This window comes from Platalea leucorodia (genome assembly GCF_965183815.1).
Source record: "Platalea leucorodia genome assembly, chromosome: 6".
Lineage (NCBI taxonomy): Eukaryota > Metazoa > Chordata > Aves > Pelecaniformes > Threskiornithidae > Platalea > Platalea leucorodia.
In genome coordinates this window covers 44346717-44369817 of record NC_138828.1, presented here as the reverse complement: position 1 = coordinate 44369817, position 23101 = coordinate 44346717, and the positions used below count along the sequence as shown (strand labels likewise).

The following is a 23101-nucleotide window of genomic DNA, read 5'->3' as shown; positions in this document are numbered from 1 at the left end:
AACATAAACACTGAATGGATCAGCAAAGGTATCTTGTCTTTTCTGGCAATCAAGTGATTGGTTTTTTTCCTGTAGGATTTAACCAACTAGCATAGGTTCTGGCTGCGAAGCACGAAGACTGAAGAAGAGTGAATGGAACTAACTGCTTGCTTGAAGACGTTTCCTGACCAGCTATATAGGGTTGAGTAGCAGCTCACAGTCTGTGAAATGAGCATAGGATGGTGGAATGTGGTTTTGATATGAATTTAAAATATTGTAAGAATAGTCATTAAACTAGTAGATGAAACAGACTTAAATTATGTGCAATACTTGCTTGGGTTCTAAAGTGGAAAGTGCATAAAAGAGCAGCTGCTTTTTGGAGAAACAATGGTGGCAAGGGTTTCTGGAAACTTGCACACCTGCATTGCATTCCGTCAATACGTAGTAAAGGATTTCCTAAGTGGTGGAATGCTGGATAAGGAAGAACATTTCTTCTTTTGACTCCCAGCCTTTTTTTGTGAGTGCATGAACGAAGTTTCTCTATTGATGATTAATTGAATATTGAATAATATCTATTGGTTGATGCATTGCTAGGAAGCTTAATATCAGGGATAGTGCTGTTTGCATCTGTGGGAGAATGAGGCTTCTTGACAAGCTTGTGTCTGTTTTCACAGATCCATATATTCACATAAATGGATTTAGGACTCTTAATTTTGACTCCTCAAGAGTTAGGCTATCGTTAACTTCCCTAGTTTATGAAGATGTTTATCTGGCAGTTGGACAATGATTACAGAAAAGCTAACCTGTGAGCAGGGGGAAGATGAACATTCCTTGTACCCTTATCAGATTTAGAAAGTAATGGATATGCTTTATAATGAAGTTCTTCAGTGTATCAATAAGAACTGCTTCAGTATGTCACTTGTTACTGCATGTTTGGCATGTGTTTTGGCCACAAGTGTTTGTCACAGAACTGTTAATGCAGTACCAGATGAGCTCTATGTAATAGCAGAGACCTTGGAGAAGAGCAACAGATGTGGTGTTACTGCTTCAGTAGACTTAATGAAAAAGAGCAACAAGTTCCTTTTCCTCATTTGGTTGCAACAAGAGAATATCCAGTGCTTCTTTGCAGTATCTGCAAATGTAACTTTCTGGAATTTCCCAAACATACCCCTGCTGCAGCTCTTACCCAGAAACTAAGGAAACCTTTAGCAGGGAGCAGGGCAGACAGTTAGTGTCCTATCTGTAGGCAGGTCTGTATGCTAACAGAATCATAGAATCCTAGAATGCTTTGGGATGGAAGGGACCTTTAAATGTCATCTAGCCCAACCCCCCTGCAATTGGCAGGGACATCAACAACTAGATCAGGTTGCTCAGAGCCCCATCCAGCCTGTCCCTGAATGTTTCCAAGGATGGGGCATCTACCACCTCTCTGGGCAACCTGTTCCTATGTTTCACTACCCTCATTGTAAAAAATGTCTTCCTTTATATCCAGTCTGAATCTACCCTCTTTCAGTTTAAAACCATTACCCCTTGTCTTATCGCTACTGGCCCTGCTAAAAAGTCTGTCCCCATCTTTCTTATAAGCCCCCTTTAAGTACTGAAAGGCCACAAGAAGGTCTCCCTGCAGCCTTCTTTTCTCCAGACTGAACAACCCCAGCTCTCTCAGCCTTTCCTCATAAGAGACGTGTTCCATCCCTCTGATCATTTTTGTGGCCCTCCTCTGGGCCCTCTCCAACAGGTCCATGTCCTTCCTGTGCTGAGGACCCCAGAGCTGGAGGCAGTGCTCCAGGTGGGGTCTCACCAGAGCAGAGTAGAGGGGCAGAATCACCTCCCTCGACCTGCTGGCCACGCTGCTTTTGATGCAGCCCAGGATAGGGTTGGCTTTCTGGGCTGCGAGAGCACATTGCTGGGTCATGTCCAGCTTTTCATCCACCAGCACCCCCAAGTCCTTCTTGGCAGGGCTGCTCTCAATCCCTTCATCCCCCAGCCTGTACTGATACCAGGGATTGCCCCGACCCAGGTGCAGGACCTTGCATTTGGCCTCGTTGAACCTCAGGAGGTTCACGTGGGCCCACTTCTCCAGCTTGCCCAGGTCCCTCTGGATGGCATCCCGTCCCTCAGGCATGTCAACTGGACCACTCAGCTTGGTGTCATCTGCAAACTTGCTGAGGGTGCACTCGATCCCACTATGTCATTGATGAAGATATTAAACAGTACTGGCCCTAATATGGACCCCTGAGGGACGCCACTCGTCACTGTTCTCCATCTGGACACCGAGCCATTGACCACTACCCTCTGGATGCCACCATCCAGCCAATTCCTTATCCACCAAACAGTCCACCCATCAAATCCGTATCCTTCCAATTTAGAGAGGAGGATGTTGTGGGGGACCGTGTCAAAGGCCTTACAGAAGTCCAGAAAGATGACATCCATAGCTCTTCCCTCATCCACTGATGTGGTCACTCCATCATAGAAGGCCACTAGGTTGGTCAGGCAGGACTTGCCCTTGGTGAAGCCATGCTGACTGTCCCGAATCACCTCCCTGTCCTCCATGTGCCTTAGCATAGATTCCAGGAGGATCTGTTCCATGATCTTCCCAGGCACAGAGGTGAGGCTGACAGGTTGGTAGTTCCCAGGGTCCTCCTTTCTACCCTTTTTAAAAATGGGTGCAATATTTCCCTTTTTCCAGTCCCCAGGGACTTCGCCTGACTGCCATGACTTTTCAAGTATCGGGGTGAGTGGCTTGGCCACTACATCAGCCAGTTCCCTCAGGACTCTGGGATGCATCTCATCAGCACCCATAGACTTCTATACATTCAGGTTCCTAGGTGGTCATAAACCTGATCTCTTACAGTGGGAGGACCTCTGTCCTCCTGATCCCCATCAAATGGCCCATTTACTCAGGAGGTGTGAGGAGAGAGAGTGCCAGTGAAGACTGAGGCAAAAAAAGTTGTTGAGTATCTCAGCCTTCTCCTCATCTGTTGTTATCAGCTTGCCACTACTGCTCATCAGAGGGGGTACGCTTTCCTTAACCTTCCTTTTCTGGTTAATGTACCTGTAGAAGCCCTTCTTCTTCTTTGCATCCCTCACCAGGTTCAGCTCCAGCCTAGCCTTGGCCTTCCTGATCCCATCCTTACACAACCAGGCAGCGTCCCTGTACTCTTCCCAAGATACCAATCCCTTCTTCCACTGCCTCTGTAATATCTTCTTGGCCTTTAGTTTGACCCACAGGTCTTGGCTTAGGTTCTAAGCTGTAAGTGAATGACATACATACATTGTAAACAATTGTGCATAGATATTATTTACCAGCTGCAATGTTCCTTTTCTTTAGATAGCTGTCAAGGTAACAACGAAATCTGCACAAAACCAGGATCTGTATGTCAGTTGATGTTAAAGCTTTTCAATCGCTGTAACCTGTAAAGGCAAAAGTCAAGATGTCAGGTTTTTAACAATTAGAGTATTTGTGCTGGACACATTGTTATTTTGAAATTGACCTCCAAATGGAAAAGGACAAAAAAAAGAAAATCTCATTTTAAAGTATTTTGTAACCTCAGACTGTCTTTAGTATTGTTACCAAACAGGCTTTCTATTACCTTTGCAGATGTTGAGAACATGTTCGCTCCCAGATCTTTACAAACTGTACAGAACTTTAGTTGATGTTCCCAGTGTAGCAGATGTGCAGCATCAACATAATCTTGAAATAGATGATACGGAAGATGAGCAAGCCAAAGAAGGACCCTCTGATTCTGAGGATATGTGAGTGTATCAAGTTGATTATCAAGTATAACAACTGGCATCTTAGATCAAGAATGTTTTGGGTTAGACACTAACAATTACACACAGTACACCAGCATGGGGTTTTTACTGAAATTTTAAAAATCCTCTATTGAATCACCCATTTACTTTGAGTCTTGTTCCAGAGGATTGAGAAGCTGATGGGATGTACTGCTTACAATAGCCATCTGAATTTCCTTCCCAAATTCCACCCAAGATGCTATTCTGTCTGGCTTCTGCACCTTGCATTCCACTGAAGCAGATCAAAGTTGATGGCTACTGCTCTTCTAGAAATAAAGATTTCTTGAATATTTCCTTTCTTCATATGTTCTGGGAATCTCGTTCATCTATCTTCTCTACTGCCTTATTGGGATGTCCTGCAAGTCCTCCCAATTCTTTCAGGGGCTTCAAAATCTGACCCTGGCTTTTGACTATTCCCTGCAGCTTGGGTAGTCTGCAGGGACAAAACCATCTGGTGTATCTATTCTGATGAGATCTAGATCTCTTTTTGCTCCAGACACGTTTTTATTTGGATTGGAAATGTTATTCTTGCCGGGGTTCTATAACACTGCACAAATACAAAGATTTTGAAATTCATCATCTTTTTACAAGACGATCTCATATCTGTTTAGCTAATCTGTATTCCCTGTGTCCTGCATGCTGTAATGGTATCGGTGCTGTAATCATGTCGGGCTGAGGACACAAATATTTGTTTCTTCTGCCCCACACCCTTCCAGCTACATTGGCTTCCCAGTTTGTTGGCTTAACAAAAGAAATGAGCTCTTCCTACAGGGTTTGTCTCGTAAAGTATTAATAGTATAAACTTTATCTCACTTTCTTTTAGTATGTTTGGGGAGGCAGATACAGATTTGCAGGAACTCCGGGCCTCAATGGAACAATTGCTTAGGGAGCAGCCTAGCGAGGAATTCAGTGAAGAGGAGGAGTCTACTTTAAAGGCGAACGTCATCGAATGCGTAACAAACGGTACAGAGCTGGATGACGGAGATGAAAATAACCCCAGCAGTGAAAGTGCACTTAATGAAGAATGGCAGTCAGGTATAATTTCTATTATACCCGTTTTATAAGTTATTTATTGATGTTAACAATTCAAACACAGAATAATGTTTTTGCATTGTATACCTATAATGAAATAAAGCTCTAATAGTTTCTATACAGGAATTTAAAAAAATCAGGTAATATTTAGACTTTCTGAATGTTAAGGTCAACATCTAAGCAACATTCAGTGTCGCAAATTAAATGTTGGCTATTTGTTAGCCAGTGATTATAAGTCACTTTTTCTCCAGTTGTCTAAAACTTGTCTTCAAGGAAGATCAAATACTCTGTGTGCATTGTATGTTTTGAATAATTCATGACTGCAGTGTAAGAGTAAAAAAGAAATAGCGATTGACATGACTGGAGTATCTGGGATCCAGCTTACACTACAATTAAGTAATTTAACAGGCAGTCAAAAGGAACATGAAATTATTAACCTTGTCCTTAGCCCAGAATAGCTATTAATGCAGTCAAACTGAAAATGAGACAGAAAAATTTATTACTGCTTTTAGCATTTTGCATTAGCTATACACAATGGTGTCCTGAAGTCTCAGTTCTGGTTTTTAAATTCTGGTTGAAATATAAGTACTTTACTACTGCTGTAAAATAAAGTGCATTTAGAAATATAGGTATAAAAAGGTGTAGAAAATCAATAACTAATCTAAAACATAGCTTTTGTGTAATTTTCGTTTATTGAAGACAATTTTAAACAAATTGAAAATCTGTGAATATACCTGTAAGATATTATCTATATAATACATTCCAATAAGTATTTTAAGGTAAAATAAACTTGGGTAATACCATCTTCTTTCATTTTTTGACAGTGCTGATGCTATACGCCGATAACATACAGTACTATCTGTTTCTGTGATTCTGTTGTTGCTGTAAGCGTTATTGTATTTGGTGTCAGTGTCCCACCTTCTAGATTCATGATATTTCGTAAGAATTGCAGGTTCATTGCTGGGGGCGGGAGGAAGGCCTTCAGAACTCCGGGGAACAGACAAAACTCGAAACCAAATCTGTTCAAGATGAGAAGTTGAATACAGGATTAGAAGTCATCTAGGGTTTTTAAGCCATATACCACTTTTCCTTTTATTTCAGTGATAATTTCTTATTGCTGTAACTGTTGATACTTGAATCAGGGATGGGATTTGGTCAGGATTATACCTTACACTAGTCATGTATAGGAATTGAAAGTAGTGGAGTTTTAATACCAGCTCACGAAGTCTGTGACCTATCAGGCAATACTATGTATTTTTTTTAAAGATTTGATAATATAAGCTCTGAAATCTAAAAAGGTGTATGTTTTTCCCTGGGTAGGTAAGTCCTTTCATAATTCAAATACTTATTTAAGGAAGTATTTTTCTTGGGCAAAAGCAGTTTGCATTTTATAATAGGATTTTACATAGGGATTGTCTTGTATTTTTAAATAGATCCTTTTTTTGTTAAACTTACCTAATGTTTGACTGTTACAAACCTATTTGTAAGGTTTCTGTAGCCTATAAGCAAAATCATCTTGATTTCTCTCGCATATCTTATTGCACCAATTGGAATACTGAACTTGCTACACAAAGGAGATGCACTCATGAAAGGATGAGGGCCTGTGTAGCTAAATTAGTACTTTTTGGTTTTTTTTTTTAGGCTCGCTCCATGGAACAAGATGCATCTCTGTGCAGAAATGAAATAACTGATTCTTAATAAACATGTCCTTTATTTTCTGCTAGAAGACAGCTGTTTCATTAAGGAGCCCTTTTCCCTAGCGTGGGACAGCCAGTGAACCCTGCATCAGTTCCACCTCAGAAATACCTGGAATGGTCATATGGAACTTGACCTACTAACATTGCTTTGCTAAATAAAAGTCTGCTTTAAGACCATACCTTGTTATCCTCCAGCATGAATACCCTTACGGCTAACTATCAGAGTGGGGGTTTAGAGGAGGTAGCTAGGCGCTTCCCATTTGGGATTCAGATGGTCTTTGCTGTCAAGAAAGGGACTGTTCCTGTTTCCTTGCAGGTTGTTCAGAACATCTGCCAACATCGTCTAGCGCTCCTCGGCGTCCCTGCTTTCATTACGTTTAGAGGTTTGTGTGGATATCGAGTTTAGGGACATAGAAACAACATTAAGAATGTAGGAAAACTGAGGGGTTTTTACTGTTGTTTTCTTTCTTTATAGATAATAGTGATGGAGAGATTGCCAGTGAATGTGAAGAATGCGATAGTATCTTCAGCCATTTGGAAGAGTTGAGATATAACCTGGAGCAGGAAATAGGCTTTGATAAATTCATTGAAGTTTATGAGAAAATAAAGGTTTGTGGAATAACCTCAAGTGGAAAATATTTTAAGAAACAAGTACCTAAGGCTGTTTACTCTGCCAGTAACTAATTGCATTGTGTGACTAGAATCAGTGCTTATTCTTTAGTCTTTTATTCTGTTTCCACACACTAAAATATTAACAGAGAAAATGGCATGCCAGCGGATTAAAGAGGAAAACTTTGGGTTTAACCATGAATTGCATTTAATAAATTTGAACTATTTCATTCTATACCCATTTTCATTTTGGCAACATGGATTGTCCTTTCTCCCAGGCTATACATGAAGATGAAGATGAAAATATTGATATTTGTTCAACCATAGTTCAGACTGTTCTTGGAAATGAACACAAACACCTGTATGCCAAAATACTTCACCTAGTAATGGCAGACGGAGCCTACCAAGAAGGTAATCTCACTGTATCCGGGCAGTTACAGCTTGTCTTGTGCTCTTTCTTGGTCATATACAATAGGTTCCAATATACTTTTCAAACATATCTGTGCTTTGTTATATTGATCGGCTAAATTGATAAAAATAATTTTTTTCACAAAGGGTATTTTTATTCCTGCAACAAAACGTGGCAAACTTTGATTATGCATGCTGACCGCTCTGATTTAACAGTATGTACATATACAGTCAACTGTAACAAGTTGTCTTATGAAAGGTGCAGTATAATTATTTAATTTCTGTAAAACAGTTACGCAGATCGGGAAGATGGAAGTCTAGAATAAACCTTTCAGAATTAAAAAAAATTTATCTTAAGAATTAATGGATTTTTAGCGAAAATAATATTGTTCTTTCCAAAACTCTACTTCTAATGGGTTGCAGTATCACTGCTTTTCTGAAAAGAAACTTTCATGTGGCTCTTTATCCTATAATCGTCATTTTTCAGAAGAACTTGATGTGGGGGTACCATCCATCTTAGTTTTCAGGTGGCTCAGTAATCCATGAAGAGCATTTCTCTTGCTTGGGAGCCCTGCCTAGCTTAGCACAGATTACTAGGCAGATGGATAGTTCCTAGATCTTTCAGAGTCACTCTGTGGAAAACCACACAGACCACTATCAATGAGAAATGGGTTTGTGGGTTTTGTTTTTGTTTTTTTTTTTTCTCTCATGTCAAAAATTTAACTGCGGTTATGTAATTTTAGATTTCTAATGATTTTTATAGAAATTAGAAGCATTATATATTGGCTTTAGAAATCACAGAATCACAGAACGTGTGCAATGATCGCTATTTAATGTATTTCAATTTTGAAAAAAATATGCTAATGCATGTTAACCAATGTCTACTTTCTGCATCTTTTAAATTCTTTTACAAATGTGTTGCAATAGCAATGAATAAAGGGTCAACTAAGATTACAGCTTTCTATGGTTTTTATATGTAAATGCTGGGGGGGGGGGGGGAGTCTTAAAAGCTAGTTTTAAAAACATAATAATTAATTCTAATACAAATTACGTTTTCCCAGTTTTTCTTTGCTACTGATATAGAACCACTCAGTAAGAATAACCAGTACCATGTTGTTTCCATGCTGTGGTATAGAAGTATGACAGAAAAGTGTCTGAAAAATATTTTTTCAACCACAATTTATTGATTTAATGACAGAATTGAGAAGATGTATTGGAGTAGCTCATTTTTCAAGAGTCCAAAGGACTGGCAATCTAGAACGAGAAGAAAATGGTAACTCTAGTGTTACCAGTTTCTTTTCCTTGCTGCTTTGCCTTAAGGATATTCTAAAACTAGTACTAAAAGGCTTAAACAGCAATTTGCTGAAATGTTGGCATACAAATTCTAAGCTGTTGTCTGAGTGAATCCTATTAAAATGAGTTGACTTTCATCTCGCAAAATGCTGATTAACAAGTGGCTATTTTTAATAGCTTCAGTTCTAATTCTGTATTTTACAAGTCTGTGGTAGCATGCAAAAATGTAAAGAAAAAGTAGTTCTTTACATTTCAGACATTTAAAGTACATGTAGTACTTTAGTATTAAAATACACGAAGAACTACATTTAAATTCGTTCTTTAATTTTCAGACATTTAAAGAAAAAAATCCTATGCTAATAAAGGTGAATAGAGGACAAGTGACAGTCAGAAGGATGTTCGTGAGCTTCTGTCTCAAAAGTTTTATACTCTTCCAATAAGAAAAGTTAGAAAAAAATTCGTATTGCTCTTTATTAAGAGGATTGTTCTAACTGAAGCAGGCCACTTGAGATGAAACCATCTTAAATTCACAAATCCAAGAAAGATGACATGTTGTTCAATATTTGTACACACAGTGCTTTCAAGGCAGTTTTGGTAACAGTCACCTCCTTGGTGACTGACTTAGTGAATTCTTGTATTATTGCTTACTAAATCGTGGTTTCTAGTTTGTTTTGTAACCCCAGCTTGATTTTGTGCGTGTGTTTGTCATTCCTTTTCACCTTGTCTCTCCCCCTCTCCTGCTTTTTACAGATAATGATGAATAAACCTGACTCAGGAAATTCCTTGATGCCGTACTACATATCGGTGTTTGAAGGCTGCACAGCCGAATAACAAATTGTAGTGGAGAATGTAACATGGGGCAGGAGAAGCAAGACTTCAAAAAAGCATGTTGATTGTATGAAAAAGAGGAAAACCAAGACTTTTTAAAATGAGATACCTATACACTTCCCTTGTGTGTACTTGCATATGTGTTCATTAAATAGTAGATGCCCAAAATTAAAAAACAAACAAACAACAACAAAACAAAACCCTAAACCTGTAATCTCTCAAATTCCAAAAGAAATATAGAAAGGAATACCTGTAGATATTCTGATACAAAACTGGGACCTATAAAGTAAAACAGAATTTCTGCCATATCAACAGTAGGCTGGTACGGTTAAGCAACTGGAAGCATTACTACACATCTAGCTATTTACTTACCTACTTAAAATAGCCTCTCTTTACACCTACATAAAGAAATGACTTCATTTTTATTGACCCTCGTGGTTGTATTTTAATAGCATCTTAATCTAGTGGTCCAGTTTGAGTATGTCACTGTTTTCTTAAGAAAAAAATTATTGTATTTTGAAGCTGAAGGCTTCTGTCACTTTTTAACCAGTGCCCTCTGAAATATCTTAATGGTGTTTCTAAATCAAGGCAAACTGGTACTTCAGTCATCATTGAAATGCCTGGGGTTTTTTGAGATTGTAAAATTCATTTGGAGCTAGAATACTTTTTTCCCCAGTATTCTTCTTCCTCGTCCCCTTCCCCAAACCCCAAGTATTTAGCTCTCTTGAATTTTGTAATCTGGTCAATGATAATATAGTATGCTGTTGAATTCAAAGGAGTGGATTTCTTTTCCAGTTTGTTTTTAAATTCTTACTGTCACACTCGTGGCTCCAGCGGCCATAGGGGAAAATTAAATATTGCAGGCACAAGCGCTATGTAATACTTCTCATCTTTTGCCTCATGTTTTGTAGCTTGATTTCCACCACCCTGAAAGAAAAAAACAGGTTTCTTCTGACCCACGTTTCCTTGTTCCTCCTGTCAAAGCAGTAGTGTACAGGGCAGACACGAGCTATGCTGCTGTTTCCCAGTCATCACCTCTGGAACAGCTTTATTGGCTTATCCATACAATGAGTCCTTGTTACAAATCTGATGTACTGTCAAACTTCCAACTGCCCTATTGGAGAAAAACAGATTTTTTTTTTTTTTTTTTTTCTTCAGCTACAGCCAGTCACAATCTAAACCTGTCAAAAGTTACTTTTCCACAAAGTAAAATCAAATATATATATATATATATATTATTTAGAACTGTCAAAATATGTACATGATTTTTGTATAATTGTTTTATGGTGTTGTTATTAAAGTTTTGCCCACTGAAAAGTGTTAATTTTTTTTAAACACAGTTCTTATAGGTAGACCAAACTTATTCTATTTCAGCTGTGTCCTGGGAACCTGCGATAAGAATAAAATTAATAATCATAAAAGCCTGTAATACATTAATTTTTTTAATATCCTTATTTATTTGACAAACACCTCGTGCCTCATCTGATGGGAAAATATGAACGTTGTTGGAAACAATGCTGGTTCTGTCCTATGCTGCTTCTCTTTTCCTTCCTCCTCTTCCTCTTTTTTTTATTTTTTTTTTTAAACTTTCCGCGGTAAATTTGGGGGCTTCTCACTAGGCTTCTCTTCCATTCCACTTTTAATCTATTCAGAGAGATGATTGGATGAGCTACATCATCCATGACATTTAGCAATACACTCTAAAGACTTTAATAAAGGTTGAGTCTGTATTATCTTCCTTTTTCAGGTTTGCTTTTCAGATCATACCTTGCCCCTCTTTTGGGGGAAGGGAGGACCCAAAACCTTTAGATTTAAAATAATATAGATTAACCATATGGAAAGAAGAAAATATACCAAATGGTATATTCTGTGCTCTATGTTTTGAATTTTCTCAAGGTGATAGAGTCTTACTGAAGTTAAGGGTTGGGGGGTGTTCAATTCTTTTTAAATTTAAATCATATCATTATTGACATTCTTCATTTCTTATGTAGCGTGCTGGCTTGCTTCTGGTAAGAAAAATGGACATAATCTGCAGACTTCAAGCTTTACAAACATAGAGCTTTTTATCAATTAATGATTTGAAAAATATGCGTAGATTGTGCACAGCTTTTCAAGAATAATCTTCAAACCTGCCAACCAATACTGGATATCCTTGAAATCCCTCAAGAGCTAATTTAGAATTGACGCAGTAAATAAGTTTGCTGAAGAAATGCTTTTATCTGCAATCTTAAATCCCTATTTATTGTAGACTATAATGACATCAAGGACAGTGTGGCTTCAGGATGATGTATTGGTCTGTATGTAACAACTTCTTGAAATGAGTTGAGCATTTGGCTTGCATTCATATTACATTCACTATAAGATATCTTCTGTTGTAATTCTAGTAGCAAATTGAGATACAGAACGGCATTTTTGGCACAAAACATACTCTGTAAACTATTTCACGTTATGTGCCTGTACTCAGTCTTCTGAAACCAACCGTAGTTCAGATGAGGAATCTTGGGGGAAAAAAAAAAAGAAAACAAACCACAAAAAAACCCCAACCCCACCAACAAACCCACAACCAACCAAGCAATGACACACCCCCAGACCCCAAAAAACACAACCCCAGAAAACCAAACCCATAACGCCTCTGTTGTGCTGCCCTGCAGACATGATGGTAGTCGATGGCCGTGGCCTCCCCGGGCGAACTGCGCTGCCTACAGCTGTATGCACGCCTTGAGTCTCCTGGCCCTCAACAGAAAGGAGTAAAACCCCAGCAGCGAGGCAGAACCGGAGAGAACGTGGCCTCGCGGTGGCAGGAAGATGGACTCTTGGCTGCTACCTGCCTTTGTCCGAGCTGAACGGGTACAGCAATCCTACCCCGAGCGCTGGTGCCTACAATCTTTTTCGAAGAGCAGAGCCTGCGGAGGCTTTAGCTCTTCAGTTTGCTGCACTTTGAGTGTGTATTTGGAGTTACCGCTAGAAGGGACTTCAGAAAAATGTATGACCTGGTTGGCCAGCGTGGTTGGGCTAACGTTTCTGTGGTCTGGTAAGCGAATGGCCACTTGAAACAAAGTTCTATATTGTGTACCATATTCCTGACAAGGCTCTCTGTGCTCTTGAGACATCTACATCGCTTATCAATAATTCTTATTGCAGCTTTTAGTGCTTCTGTCTCCCTCTTGGTCTGATTTGTGCATAAATGCTGTATGTTTATTCAAACACACGTTCTCTACTAACCCTGTTGTTCTAAAGCTTTACAACCTTGCCTAAATCCGTTGAAAACTTACCAAATATTTTTGTAAGATTGGGGTTTTTTTCCACGTTTGTTTGCAGAGGAAACTGCACCCTTTCAAAACTCTGCCTGTCCTCGACTTAAAAGAGTTGAGCTGTGAGTTCTTAGGACAGTTCTTAAGGCGGCCTCGGTTTGTCGTGGGGCGGCGGTGCCGCCGGCCAGCCGCCAGGCGGCAGCATCGCGGCGGCCGCCCGTGGCCAGCGGCGGGGGGGCCGTGGCCAGCGGCGGGGGGGGGCCGTGGCCAGCGGCGGGGGGGCCGTGGCCAGCGGCGGGGGGGGGGCCGTGGCCAGCGGCGGGGGGGCCGTGGCCAGCGGCGCCCCGCCGCCTTACACGGTGCGGCGGCTTTGCAGCGGGTGCGGGCCCCCGTGCGGACTGCGCTTCGGTCGGAAAGATGCGGGGCGACCTGGGGCTCTAGGTCGGGTCCTGGCGCTGGCAGACGGCGAGTCTGAATCAGCGCGGAAATGCTTCGGTTCCTATGATTTGTAAGTATTTCCTCGAACAAGGCCAGGTTTTGAAGACCCTACACATAAACACAAATCTTCATATGTTTACAAAACGTTGTTATTCACAAATAACTTACAAATCAAAAATCTAGAGAAATCTATAGAACTTACTCAACCGGGTAGGAAGCCCTTAGAGAGAGCACAGTTTCTCAGCTCGTATCGGTCCTGCGATCCCTACCCTCCTTTTCCTGGGGGACAGGAGGATGGCACAGTGTGTCCAGGTTTCCCAAATGACTAGATGCAAACTGGAATAAAATATGACGCTTTTAGCACAGTTACGATGTTGTGTACAGCTGGACTCCGTATCAATCTTCCCCTCAGCCAGAGGGTGGGGTAGAAGCGTGCCCCTGACTAAATGACCGATTTGACGTTTCTCTCTCCATTAAAAGCACCTCATCAAGGCTGAAATGAAGCTAGGCTCTACTTAATTTTATTAACTATGATAAACCAAAGACAAATGTAGACATTTGATTTTTCAATCCCTTTAAACGTTTTTTCTTCCCAAACAATTGTGTCGTTTCTCAAATCTCATTTCAACACTTGTTCATTCATGAGCTATGTAGACTAAAGTTAGCCTAAAATAGAAACCAATAGTTACCATTCCTACCACATTTCTTTCTGCCATTTGTATCATAGCAGTTTAGGTGAAGCAATTTGTAGAGTTTAAGTACTAGCTTTAAAATCCATAAAGAGATTCTTCCTTTAAATTAAATTTGTGTGTTAATGCAATACACCCTTCAAATGCATTTCCAAGTTGATATGTTTTCCAGCTGAGCTGATGAGTTCATCAATTCAAACAGGAGCACTTTGAACGTTTGGCTTGTGCAAGAGTCTTAAAAAACACTTCTTCAGCAACTAAAACCTTAATTGAACTGCTTCCATAAAGATATATTAATTTGTAGTTACTTGTGAGACACATATATAAGAGTTCAGCTGCTCCTACTAAATTGCTTGCCTGGTGCGCTCTTCCAGATTTTATTTCCAAGACATTTTTAAACCGAGATGGGATTTAGCTAATTCCATTAACTCTCTTTTTAACGATGCAGTTTAAAAACTCGTAGAGCCAAAGACTCGGAGAGTTTTTTTCACGTTAGCTGCACAACAAAAGCCAAAACCAGGCGGGTTGCACAGTGGGAAATCTCCAGCGAGGTAGCATTTGCTTACTTTCAGGACGGCTGTGACAGTTCTTTCACAAGTCATCCCTGAGGTTGACTGTATCAAGTGCGAGGCCGGGGCATTGCATGAGTCACTTCTGCGTGGCTGGTGGATGTTCCCTTAGGGACTACCGTCAGCCAGGAGAAAACACGGTTCAGTTTTAAATAGCGCTGTGGCTCAAGCTGGCGCAGACGTGCTCTGAGGATAACGGGACCATAATCAGGTCCTTGACATACCCTAATTTTTGCTGTATCCTGCAGACAGTCCTGACAGTAATCTCTTCTCTAGGGGAAGGGATGAAGTATGCATTTTTGCTGTATCCAGATTCAAATTTTAGGCAAAAACTCTGCGGTTCGAGCTCTTTTAATAAAATTTTAAATCTTGAGCAATACTTCCGGAATGCTATTTTTTCCTTCTATCGCCTCCCCCATCAGCAGTCAAGAGTCCTCATTGCTGTTTGTTTTATTGCTGCTAGAACTATTTTAAATGCTATCAGAGTAGTTTTGCAGCAGTCAGGTACGTAGCCTTTTTCTGAAAAAGTCATTGGTTTGATGGGGATATAGACAAGACAGAAAACCTGAGATGCCGTTAATGATGAGCTAGAGCTCTATCTACAGCGGAGCTATACCAACATGGCCGCTGCTGAAAGGGTCAGTCCGTCTCCTTTTTATAAACTGCTGTAGCTCTTGTGCTTCCTCTAAACTCTCTTTCTTCCTCTGTATTGAGCTGTAACCACTCTCGATAAAGATGTCTAAAAGACAGTAATAAAACGCATCTCATTTGCCATTACTGTAGTGCACTTAGCTGATCCTTTCCCACTGATGTTAGTTTTGATAACTTACATGGCGGTTTGGAGTATTTTAGTCTTGTTCTTCAAACTTTGTAAGAGGAAATTAAAAGGTGAAGATCACGGCAGTTGAGCTTCTCAATAGTAAATTCAGACTTAACGCTGGACATACTTTTATGCCTTTTTAATTCTAAGAAATGTTAGTGTATTTTAGTTTTCCATGCTTAATAGTTTTAAAGTGGATCTGTATGTTACTGTTAGTAAACGTATATGGAGAATTATTTCCACAGCAGTAAAACATCTCTAATGTGATTTTTAGCTATTAATAATATAGCATTTTTTTCCAGCTGTTGAAAAGCCTGATTGCGCTGAATTGTATATCCTGTTCCACCGTGGACTTGAGTGTACCAGTGAATGATCACAGTGCCCTGAATGACTTAACTCACTGGATTCACTTAATTCCCTGCAGCGCCTCCTTTCCTCAGACGACCACTATTGCTTTCTCTCCGCTGGGCAATCTTGTTTGTCCAGGAAGAGACTCCAGCAAATTCTGACTCTAACAGACAGTGGGGTTAAGCATTGCCAGCCGGGAAAGGGAGCACAGTTCAATCCTGGCCTGCGGCCTTTGTTAACCACGCAGCGATACTACAGTAACTAGTCTGCTCAGATCAGCCACGGACAGATTCTCCACCATAAATACCAGTATCTAGCCATACGTACAATGGCAGAGCACGGATGGCCACAGTCATAGGGCCACCCTCCTCCCAGTAAAACGTAAAGAAAGCTTGAGTCAAATCCCACTGTGACCTGTTAAGATGCTCCTCTTCTCGGCTCTCTCTTCTCTCCCTCTGCTGCTGATTATCAGGACCAGCAGCACGAAACGTGCACCCACCCTCACGCTTCGGCACAAAGCGTAGCGTCGTTGATTAAACTGCTGAGAAGATGGGTTTGAGCCAACTCACCAGGCTCTGAGCTGCAGTTGGTGAGGATATGAGCACATCTTCCATTCTGCTGCTTCTGCCACAGTGAAAGCAATCTCCATCAGAAGGATGGGGTATAACAGATGGAGCTGTAACTTAAACCACTTCATCATAGTTCCTAAAGCTCATCTGTCAAGAATGGTGCAAGACTGCTTGTGCAGCGTTAGTAAAAGAAATTTATGTATGAACATACAATGTGAAACAGGCCTGCTGAGGAGCAAACGCTGTGCAGTGTATAATGTTTATCTTGCATTAATCAAGTCGCGATGTACTTACTTAAGGCTATTTTTGTTTTCACTTGATGGCAAAACTCCCGACGGTTGTTTTATTCTGCCTTACAGCAGTTAAAAATGCGAGAAATGTGTAACTGAAATAGTTAAAAATCTGCTAATTGTGAAATTGCCTGTTTTATCATACGATAAACCATGCGGACTTGTTAGAGGGATCACGCTAATCCGTATTATGAAACAGCTGAGATCCCTTCCTACATCACTAGCTTTAACAAAGCTGTCTTTGATACCTCAACTCAGGTATTTTCAGATAAATTCAGAAGCCTTGCATACAAGGCCTGTAAGATGTGGGGTGTCTCTCCTGCCCCGCCATTCTGCATTTCTGTCTTAGTGGTGTCTAAAAACTATGCTGCTCGTTTACAGTTACACTGATGTTCATGGAAATTGCAGGTACCTCATTTCTGGAAATCAAACTCTGATGCTTTGTCAGCCTTAGGGAACTGTAGTTCCTTGCCATAGGATAACAGAGAGGTCAGGAGGCTTTGTGATCCTTGGACAGAAGACTGTGTAGAATAATAGAATGAACTGGGAAAAAAAATGTGCTGAAAGCATCTGGGAGTTTTTTTGTGCATACTAGACAATATATTCTATACTCACTTTCTGTGACTAAGTTTACTGTTACCGAGGCCTAGAATTAGCCAAATAAAACAGCAGGGAAGCCTTCTCTGTGTTTCTTGCCTCCATTTCTTACTAACATTTTTACATTCATTCCCTCCCTCTTCTAAATGGAAGCTGGGGGGAAAGTGCTGAGTACAGCACTAATGACATGAAAAAAAAACACTGAAGGGAGCAGCAGGGAGGCCAAGGTTTCAACCACTCTCCCTCCCTTGCCCAGGAAAATTTCAGTGACCTCTTGACACCTCCCATGGGAAACTTTAAATTGACAAGAGTATTTGCCAAGTAAATACAAAAAACAGCATTACAATAGTATTGTTTCTGACTTAATCCTCCTAAAGTCAATGAAAGTGAGTTAAGGTTCCCGCAACAGCTATAATGCACTAACCTCATTCTGGATGGCAGTGTATGTGGATATGTACCAGGATTGATTAAAAAACACTTCCACGCTCTCAGAAGTGGTATTCACTTGGGAAACTGAAAATAAGAATGCCAAAAATTAAGTTACAGCTTGCTCCTGGATTATCCTGGTATTTTTTTGGTTAAAACTACTATGTTTCATGTTATGCAACACTACCTAGCGTCAAAACATTGTTAATTTGTCCTATGAAAACAAAAGGGGAAGGCATTTCAAGTTAGTTATACTTTGTTTATTCTGCCACGTTTTTGCTGGGGTAAGTTACTCAAGAATGATTGTTGGGACTCTTAGAAAATATTCTGGCTTTATTATCTGCCATTTGCCAATTTTTATTCTGAAATCTGATGATCAGGAATGGAGGGATATTAGTGTACACTGCATCTCAGGCATCTCCGTACCGTTTCTCCCCACACCTACAGAACACCCCTGTTACCCAGCAATGCTTGCTAGTCATTAGTAACTCTGATCCTGCTCGTTAAGGGTATTCCAGGAGACAGGTCACTAAACTGGAGATCTGTGGTTTAGTTCTGGGAAGTGTCCCTTTGCTTCCTCCCCAGCAAATGACTTAATTTATCCTGCAGAGGCAACTGCATCTATGCCAGTCATTATCTCCCCTCATTTGTCTTGCCTTCTCTCATCTTTCCAGGCTTTTTCGTTGTTAGTTGCAAAGTCTTCAGTGTATGAGGTAACTCTGCCTTCGTGCTCCCCATCCCTGTCATACGGAAAAGGAACAGCACAATAAATACCATAAATCAGAATGCTTCCAGAATGCGATACCAGAAAAATGTTTAGTGACTAATGTGAACTAGCACATAGGAAAACACCTAGCAGAGACCATTTCCTGACAACTGTTTTGAGCACAGCTGCCTTAGCTATATTTAAGGACTGTGACATGGATGAAAAAGAAATCCTTTTTTTAGTGTAGGTGTGACCTTAGAGAAGAATGGTGGTAGAACTGCATTAGCAGTTTGCAGTGATGCTTGCGAACAGGTTTTTGGCACACTTACTCATTGTCAGTGCCCTAGTCACATCCACATGCAGAGGGTTGCTGCTCGCGTTTTCTGGGACATGTGGGAAAACGTTACTTGAAAATGAGTTTCGCTATAGCTCATAGAAAGTGTATATTTAAGAGGTATTCAAGGGCTGATTCTTAGCTAAAGGGATGGAATCCAACTGCCTGTTTTCTTTGGCCCTGAGAGTCAGTTTGATATGATTTAAAAGCTAGTTTCACAAACAAAGAGCTAGGGGGTTGGTTTTGAGGCATTTTCTTTAGGTGTATGTTAGTGAGTAAATATTTTACAGCCCAAATTCCTAGTTCCACAAAATTAGTGACTCCAGGCTGTGGGACAATGTAAGTAAGCACAAAGGCTGGAATTTATTGCTAGTAATGATCTATGAGATAAGATTTTCAACTAAGCCAATGCAGAGAGGTCTTTTGCCAGATGTGTGGGAGTGAAAGTGACACAAATCTACAAAAAAAAAACAACTTTGGCAATCCCAGCGTGATTATATAGCCTTGTAGCGCTAGCAGCCTCAGAGAATTCATTTTGCGTCTCAATGTCTTCATCGACTTAAAAGCCACGTCCCAAGCTTTGTAAAAGAAATCCAAAGTAGTGCCATGAATACTTCATAAATTTATCTCACTTCCTTAATCTTATTTTGAACAAGGGAAGTTTTGTTTGGTTTTGTTTTTTTTTTTTTCTACATTCCTCTGTTTGTAAAGAACTGTGGTAGCAGAATGATAGTGACTCTGCAAAAAAATCAGTGAGGAACTCGCCCCTTTATTCTCTTACTTTCATCCACATGTAATTCAAAAGTTTCCTTCAGAGCCAAGCTACACTGGAAATCCTTGCTTTTTGCTCCTACGATATCACAGACAAAAACAACGGTACATGGATGGTACACTGATCACATCCAAACCTCCACCTACATCCTTTCGTAAGTGTACTAGAAATTGCAGATAAGTGAAGCTGTAAAGGAGCTTCTGTACCTTTCAGACAACACAGGAAGTATAACCTGTGCTAATGGGAATGCAGCTTTCCTTGTACCTGAGGATACATTCCAAAAGGGGATGCTTCAGTCGAAGAAAATGCCTTATACCTTGGTATAAGGACACTGCTTTGACTAGTTTGGGATGGAAATGTTAGTGCACTTTAAATGCTGTAACCCATTTTAATTTCTTATATCCTGGTACACAAACTCTTACAAAACCTATCTCATCACTCATATGTGTTTGATACCACAGCAGAACTGTGTAAGTGTGGCAGAGATGTTTGAAAAGTAAACATGCTGATAATTCTACTTGCCTGTCAGATAGATCTGCCCAGCAGGCAGTTTTAGTAGGAAAATGCTATTTTAAGGAAATAAATCTTTTAAAATAAAAAAAAACAACCTAGCTGAGCATGCTTTTTGGAACTAACATGACAACTCTTTTTTTTTTTTTTGGCTAACTATCAAACTGTTGCAGCACTCAACATTCTAAAATGGCTTAGTATAGAATTTAAACAAGCTAGCAAATTCTTCTTGTAGATTTTGCTCTAAAACGACGAGTTTTATATGGAAAGATGTCACACATTTATCCCAGAGCATCTTAGCAGTCCCTTCTCCTAAGCCTGGGAATGTGGCACAGCTACATTCGGACTCTGTTCTGGGACAAAATCCAAACTGACTCTCACTGCAGAGGAGATCTAGGTGAAGGGAGTACGGTGCTTTTCAACAGATTTCCTGATCCGGACAGTAGGAGGAACTGCAGGACTCACCATAAAACACACAGAAAGCACAGTACAGACATATCATTGCCGTTACTATACATTTCTCATGGTTTAAGGACCACAAAAGCACAAGCTGTTTTTATGAGTTGCTCCTTTGTAAATGCACTTCCAGTAACTGCTCTTAGAATAAGACACCTAGAATAAGGGGTGTGTTAAAAGCCGCAGAAATTTCTGAGTTTTCATTATGTTTTCGTGCAGTTGCCCAAAAGAGAAATAACATCCCTGAAATCACCTGTCATAGAGCCTATGCTCCAAGTGGACTTGAAAATTTCTCATCTAGAAAGACTAAAGGGGGTGCTTAATATGGTCTGAAGATACAGTTGGTGTGAAAACGTGACGAGGTCTGAGGTTCCAGCCTGCTACTTTTTGGAGGATGCTTTTCTGAGGACAGGACCCTGAGCCTTTGCCCAAGGATGTTTGCTCTAGGAGGGTTAATTTGAACGCAGGACCCCTCTGGACAAAATAGCACAGTGCTGTGAGTTCTTCTCTATTCATGAAACTTATCGCCTAGCTTTTGTCTGTCTCACAGGATTTTAGAGAGTGAAGCCGTAGTGCATTTCTAGAAATACAACAACAGACAGAATCTAGGAATTATAGAGCTAACATGATGGATACAGACTTTTCCCAATGCCCACAGCCTCCCTCCCTCTGCACAGTCCACGTGCAGAAGTGCCTCTGACTCTCCTCAGCAGTTCCACCTCCTCCTATCTGATATATATTGCATTTTTTTGTTCAAATAATACATATGCCAATTATCCAGCCTATAGACATTCAGCTTCTTTCAGATACTTCGGTAATGAGGTGTGGTAATGAAGACTAAGTAAACTTTTATGAATGTTTAATATCCTTTATTTATTTTATCCTTATTTAAAAAGAAAAAAAAAATGGTTTGGGCCCCACAACTCATCTCATCTGTTTGGGTTTTGAAAGCTCCAAACATTTGTCACAACGTTCCTCGAAGATAAAATTGGAGTTTAGTCACTCCAGCCCACTATCACTCAAAGTGGTTGATTACAGTTCTGCCTGATCTTAGTCTAGAGTCAGTAACACCATAATTCTACTTAAACATTTATATGATTATTGGTTTACTGTTCATATGAAACAGCTTTACCCTGTGACTTGTACGTAGCCTTTACAAGTGGGGAAAACATTATAGCTTTTTAATAGCTTAAAATTTGCTAACAATATAGCAAGCTATTAAAATGGCATGTAAGTATTCCAAAAAGTATAGGGCAGTCAATAATTCTAAAGCTACATCCTGAATCACTCACGAATCTTTGGGAGAACAGATCTAAATAGGATTGGCAGATACCTAGAAAAGGATTGAACAGACAATCTGGCATGCTCTGTCCCCAGAAGAATCTCCCCCGTGCCCTGAGAGCACTAGTTCTAGAGAAGCAAAGGAACATTAGCACCTGCTCTGCAGCCTCACAGATGAGGTCTGCTGCTTATCAGCTGCATGCAAGGAAGGAAAAAGATCATTTGATTTTAGAATAAACTTATTAAGAATGGATTCTTATATTTCTGTACCTCTTCTAGGATCTTCACAGCTGTGCTACCTAGTTTGATTTCTTTAAATAAACGTTCTCCTTTGCCTTTTTTTTAACCTTGTTTGCAGCAAGGGCAACTTCAAAGTTGCTGGTTAATGAGATGCAGCCACTATGTTCCCATCAGTGTAATGATCATTTAAATCAAGTTCTTGACCACCTACACACCCCAACACCTTACTGCATTTCTACAAGGTACAGCAGTGGACGCTGCAGCTAGGCTACGGGGATCATAAGCACCCATAAGCCCAGTGTTTTCCTGTGACTAGCCTGGTGGGAATGTCTTAAGGTAACAGCGAGCTCACCTAAACACTGAGAATTTGTAACCTGTTTAATGCCACAGCCACTTTTTCTGTTGCGTATTCCCCCATTGTGATGCAAATTAAGTTATTACGAAAGCATCAATGTGTGCAAAGGTACGATCCCAGCTTCACATTGTCAGAGCTAGTTCACAACATCAATACATGAATGATACTCTCCTCAAGGAAACAGGAAACTAAAAAGTAATCCAAATTCAAATGCCATCTCTGTCTTGTCAGGTTTGAGACGCAGCCAGGCAACTTTTGTCTATACCCCAAGCTGGATGCCTAGAATACAGAATAAAGATGTAAAACTAGAAGCCAAAATGTACTGAAAGCACAAGAACCCATTTCTCCTGCCTCCTCACAAATACAAAAAGAGCAGAGACCCTTCTGGCAGGATGCAGAACCCTTAGAAGTATATTTGTATTACAGTCATGGGTCTAGTTACGACTAGTTGACAACACAGAAAATGCAGCAGGGGCAGCACAAAACTCAGTTTGCCAGCAAACTGACTGGATCAGTATCAACCACGCTGAGCTCCACGCTGCCAGAATTCTGCTACAGTAACCGAGCTAGGCAACTTAAAGCTAGCATGAACTGCAGCATAGACATCTCGTAAAAAACCCCCCAAACAACCCAAAACCAAACCACAATCCCCTCAACCCCCCAAAAAAACCCAAAACCAGGAAAAAAATCCCCAACTCTTTAATGAAAAAGGAACAAAGTCACTGAAGAACATCCTTGCTCATTTCCTCCAGTATCTGAGGACAGTTGGCCACGCTTCACCGTGTGCTGCACTTGCCAATATAAAGCCA

The 23101-nt window shown here is 40.4% G+C and overlaps 1 protein-coding gene across 3 annotated transcripts in view; it reads left to right on the top strand.

Annotated features, from left to right (window-relative positions):
- Positions 1 to 10858, top strand: part of NEK1 (NIMA related kinase 1) — a 51454-nt gene extending 40596 nt beyond the window's left edge. For all 3 annotated transcript variants that reach the window (XM_082315229.1, XM_082315227.1, XM_082315228.1), the window contains 5 exons: positions 3581 to 3735; positions 4598 to 4809; positions 6979 to 7112; positions 7391 to 7523; positions 9564 to 10858. In XM_082315229.1, coding sequence (XP_082171355.1) covers positions 3581 to 3735; positions 4598 to 4809; positions 6979 to 7112; positions 7391 to 7523; positions 9564 to 9577 — 648 coding nt within the window. In that variant the 3' untranslated portion in view covers positions 9578 to 10858. The remainder of the gene's footprint in view (positions 1 to 3580; positions 3736 to 4597; positions 4810 to 6978; positions 7113 to 7390; positions 7524 to 9563) is intronic.
- Positions 10859 to 23101: the final 12243 nt, after the last annotated feature.